We start from the raw sequence: 5114 nt of genomic DNA, 5'->3' as shown, positions 1-5114 counted from the left end.
GCAGCGGCCATTGCTATGAGGGAATGGAAATAGAAGGTGTGATATCTTATGTGCATATAGTGTGATGCAGAAAGTTGAAGGTAGAGGTATTAAGAGAGTATGCTGGCCTATCCTCTGTGTAAATGAAAGCACTGAAAATGTTCAGCAAAGGGAGATGGTCAGGATCAGGTCCTGAGGGCTGGTGAAACGGGAACTCCAGCTCTCCCTGTCACCAGCTTACTATTCACCTCGGGAGTGCCGCCCTTTTCGACTGGTGCTACAGTCTACTCCTCTAATGGGTTGTATACTGATTTCCTGTCCTGGACATTGCCATGGCTGCAAGATTTGAGCTGTCAGTGGAATTTGCTTGACAAGTGCCTTCATTCCAGCTTTGTACCTGGTCCTCAATCCAGCTTGGATCTGCCAAGACTCCTGATGACTATCCTGATGTGAACTGAGCAACGGCAGTTTTGGTGGTGCTGATTTTTCTGATGATCCCACCGACAACTGTTTGATCCATGCTTGTTACCTCGACTCTTCTGGTAACCTTCATAATGCATTGATTGCTTTTGTTGCTCCTGTTCTTGCAGCTGCTGCTTTTGTATACTGGTGGCTGAGGTTTTGTTGTGGCTGAGCATTCTCCTGCGGTGGTTTCTGCTGAATGTATTGCTTCTTTTGCTGTTGATGGCGTTTTTTGTCTTCCTGGAAGCTTGTTGACTCCTTGGATGGATGCTTGTTCTTCCAAGGGTATCCATTACTGTTGAAAAAGAGGTCAGCTTTTTTGCCAACTTTCTAGCCGACTTGATGCCATCACTTGTCATACGATGCATGAAGTTTGCAGCAAGGGAGTCCTCTGTTTGTGACTGCAGACAAAGGTCTCAAAGTCAGTCCCTGGTGTCGGGCGCTTTATCTTGCTTGATCTATGCATCAGTATAACCCTCCGCTCAACCCAACGATTGCACGGCAGTTTCCTTTTCGTTCACTCTGATATCCTAATACCACTCCTTCTTGACAAGCAAGTTTGGTCCATGAGCAGCCAATACTATCTCGTTCAGGTGATCAAATGTACACTCGAAAGCACTAATTTCCCCCCCCCCCCGCCCTAGTAGCCTGAGTCGCGGCCAGTGAGTGACCAGGCGATCGAACACCCCACACTTACCGCCCCTCCCTCATCCCTAGTGTAAATGTTGTTGGATAGATGTGGAACGGCCAAAGCTGGTGATGTTACAATGTGTCATGATTGTTTTTATAGACAATCAGAATCAGCAGGGGTAAGTAAATAAAGATATTTAATGTATATTACTGTGCTTTTATCCAAAACATATGAGAATGGCACAAAAATGAAAGAAGACCATTAATGTATTATGTGTTAATGTCTACATGCTTATGTTCTATGTAATGTTACAGATAAGTATAGTAAAGTGAACAACATCTGTTGAAAGATATGATGTCTTTTCTCATACATTCTCGCTCCCACCTGCACCATCCTTATCTTCTCATCCCCGACTCCCACTTATTGTTAACCAACGTAAACAAAGGTAGTGATGAAATGATCCATGGGGTATTGATCATATTAATAGTAGCATACACTTCTGCATTAAGCACCAACAAATCAATAACATACAATACTTCGGTATACCTGCCAGCCATTTGGTTGTGTTGTAAAGCCCCTGTCACACATACGCAACTCAAGGGCCAACCACGGCGTGACTCAAGGTCGCGTCCTAGATGGCTACCACGCCTCCCGACTGGCCCTAAATCTGCTCTGCTCATGACTGCCTAACGACCGCGTCAGGACTGTCTCACGACCGGTCGTGATATCCTCAAGAACGCAAAAAGATCACGAGGTGACTGCGAGGCGATGGAACTATGAGTCTTCAAATCTGAAATTTAACGAATTTTTGTCAACCACAACCGTGATACGACCTCCCACGAAAGCAAGACGACTTCGTGACGCGTTTGGGAAATGCACCCCAACCCCCCAGGACACCCCCACAACCCCCCCACGACCAATCCATGGGGCGGGGCATCACACCTGAACCACCAATGACACCCAGTGTGGGGCAGGGCATCACACCAAGACCACCAATGACACCCAGGGTGGGGTGGGGCATCACACCTGAACCACTAATGACACCGAGTGCATCACCATGGACCTCTCCTGTGTCTAGTCAGTTGATGAAGGACACGCAGTCATAACGTTTTTTTTTTTTTAATAGATAATGAATGGAGGAAGGAAAAACAAAGGGAAAAAAAATTAAGTATGTGCCTAAAGGCATCCTCCATTCATAAAATATTTATAACAACTCGATTTGAATTGAAGTGGATTAAATATTTGTGGGAAACAACTCCCAGGAAGTGAATTCCAGAGAGTAGTAGTTCTAGGGATAAATTGATTTTGATAAGCAGAGGTTCTGCATTGTGGGGAAGAGAGTGTGAATTCATGGGTGCTCCCAGCTGCCCGAATATTTCAGGAGAAAATGTGAAGGGGAGGAACAAGTGAAGCCAGTTCGTCGGAACACTTATGGTAAAAATATCTATAAAATAATGCTAAAGAAGGAAGATCTCTACGCACTGATAATGTAGGAAAGTCTTGCGTGATGGCAGGATTATTGATTAATCTAATTGCTTTATTTTGAATTTTGTCCAACTGCCTCAATGCAACCGCTCCACATCCACTCCACAGTGGTGAACATTATTCAATCTGAGAACGCACATGACTTTTTTATATTGTGGCCATCTGCTCGTCAGTGAAGAATTCAGGAACTCTGTACTTAAGTCCCAATCTTTGTGAAGCACTTTTAGCCAGGGGTTTAACATAAGCTGTCCAGCTTAGGTTGGGGTTTAAGTTACACCTATGATATCAATTGTAGTGGATACAGGAATACTGAGATCATTTAAAATTATGTGAGAGTCTGAGGGATTCTTTCTGTTCGAGAAATTAATGTATTTAGTTTTCTGAGCATTAAATGAGACCAGATTTGTTTGTCCCCATTGATTAATTTTAGAAAGGTCCTGGTCCAGAGAAATTGCTGTTTATATGGGAATTTATAATATCAAATTGTGTAAAGGAGGTACTTAATGTAAAAGAACTATGAAGGGTCGAGTCATCAGCATAAGAGTGTATTGGGTTGTGAGTGACAGACAGGAGGTCATTTATATGAATGAGAAAGAGGGTTGGCACCAAAACTGATCTCTGAGGTATGCCAGCATTTATGGAATGAAACAGAATAAATACCATCTACCATGACCCGTATTTTTCTATTATGAAGGTAAGGAGAAATTACAGGAACCCGTGATGCAAGGCCATAATGTGACATCTTAGACAATAAGGCCCAGTGCCATACTTTGTCAAATGCTTTTGATATATCTAGTGCTATTGTGTGTGTTTCACCGTGTTGGTCTATTGTATTGTTAATCTGATGGGTAAGAAGGGAAAGAATCTCTACAGTTGAACGTTCTTGTCTAAATCCATACTGCCAATCATTGATTAATTTATTGATTTCTAGATGCTTGATTATGTGTTTGTTAATTAGTGTCTCAAAAACTTTGCCAAGAATGGAAGTTATTGCAATTGGTCTATAGTTTGATGGATCAGAAGTTGCCCTCTTTTTAGGAACAGGATGGATATTTGCCTCTTTGGTGACAGCATCACTCCACGCAACGACTGCATCACGATGCATCCAATTGAGCTAAGACTGCTTCACGACCGATGTTCGGCACTCCCGACTGCAATGCAACTATGACAAGACTTTGGGCAAGTTGTGAGGCTCGACGAGACGTCCCCCCGACTCACAAGCGCACTAAAGAGTCCAGGCTTTGTCGGCGAATCAAGGGACGATCGATGAAAAAATGCATTACAACCTTGAGTCGCGTTGCGCTGCGGTCGGCCCTTGAGTCATTTGTGTGTGATAGGAGCTTAAGCTGTTTCGTGACATATGCATTGCAGGTTGGACCTTGTGTTACAGGGACATTCAGTTGTTTGTCGTTAACACAGGTTATGTGTGGTTTTGGACATCCATCAGTTCATATTAACGTGGCAATTTATGCCTTACATTATAAACATATAAGGTTTGTGTTCCTGTCAATACTGCATTAACCAAAAGAATCAGGGATCAGCTCCGACGACTCTTTGCTTTAACGAAAGTATTCTGACCTCTTGTGGCAACAGTGACACAATGTCATTATGCATACGACTGAATGTGGGTCAGTCATATATAAAAAGACACTGTGTCACTTTTGTGACAGGAGGTCGGAATATTTTAGTTAAATCAGAGTTTGTGCTTCGTCAGAACCGACCCCTGATTCGTTTCATTCATCCAGTAATGCCAGGAACATAAACCTTACGTGTTAATAATGTAAGGTTTAAATTGCCACTTTAATATGAATTAATGGACGTCCAAAACCACACACAACCTGAGTTAACGAAAAAAAAACGTAAGTCCTTGTAACACAAGATCCAACTTGCAGTGTGTAAGTCACGATGCTGCTTACAACAGTATGAAATAGCTGTTAGGTATACCAAAAGATTGTATAATTACTGATATGCTGGTGCTTAATAAGAGGTGTACAGGTATGATATTAATATGATCAATACCTGATGGATCATTTCATCACTATCTTTGTTTACATTGGTAAATAATGGGTGTGAGTGGTGGACGAGTGGATGGAGACATGAACCCAGAGAGAAGGGTGGTGGTGGTGGTGGGATAATGTATGAGACAAGACATCATATCTTTGAACAGATGCAGTTTACTTTACTTACCTGTAACATTTTAGCATAGAACGTGAGTATTGAGACAACAACATAATACATTATAGGACTTTCATTTCCATGCCATTCTCATATGCTGTGAATAACATCACAGCGCTACACTTTAAATGCCTTCATACACTGACCCCTACTGGTTCTGATTGTCCATTAAAACAATCATAACACACTGTAACATCACCAGCTTTGGTCGTTCCACATCTATCCAACAATGTTTACACTGGGGTTGGGAGAGGGGCGGTGGGTGCGGAGTTTTCGAACGCCTGGTCGCTAACTGGCCGTGACTCCAGCTACTAGGGGGGAGAAATTGGTGCTTTTGGGTGTACAGCTCCGGACAGAAATTCGTGATACAGGATAATCTGCC

General features: G+C 42.8%; 1 protein-coding gene across 1 annotated transcript in view; it reads right to left on the bottom strand.

Annotated features, from left to right (window-relative positions):
* Positions 1–383: 383 nt before the first annotated feature.
* LOC145394740 (alkaline phosphatase-like) overlaps positions 384–5114 on the bottom strand; it is a 315874-nt gene continuing 311143 nt past the window's right edge. The window contains exon 13 of the mRNA XM_080268520.1: positions 384–842. Coding sequence (XP_080124646.1) covers positions 384–842 — 459 coding nt within the window. The remainder of the gene's footprint in view (positions 843–5114) is intronic.

Source organism: Coenobita brevimanus, chromosome 28 (genome assembly GCF_032717465.1).
Source record: "Coenobita brevimanus isolate Jiangsu-jjx chromosome 28, ASM3271746v2, whole genome shotgun sequence".
In the NCBI taxonomy this organism is placed as follows: domain Eukaryota; kingdom Metazoa; phylum Arthropoda; class Malacostraca; order Decapoda; family Coenobitidae; genus Coenobita; species Coenobita brevimanus.
The sequence above is the reverse complement of the archived record's forward strand: the minus strand, read 5'-3'. Positions and strand labels throughout refer to the sequence as shown.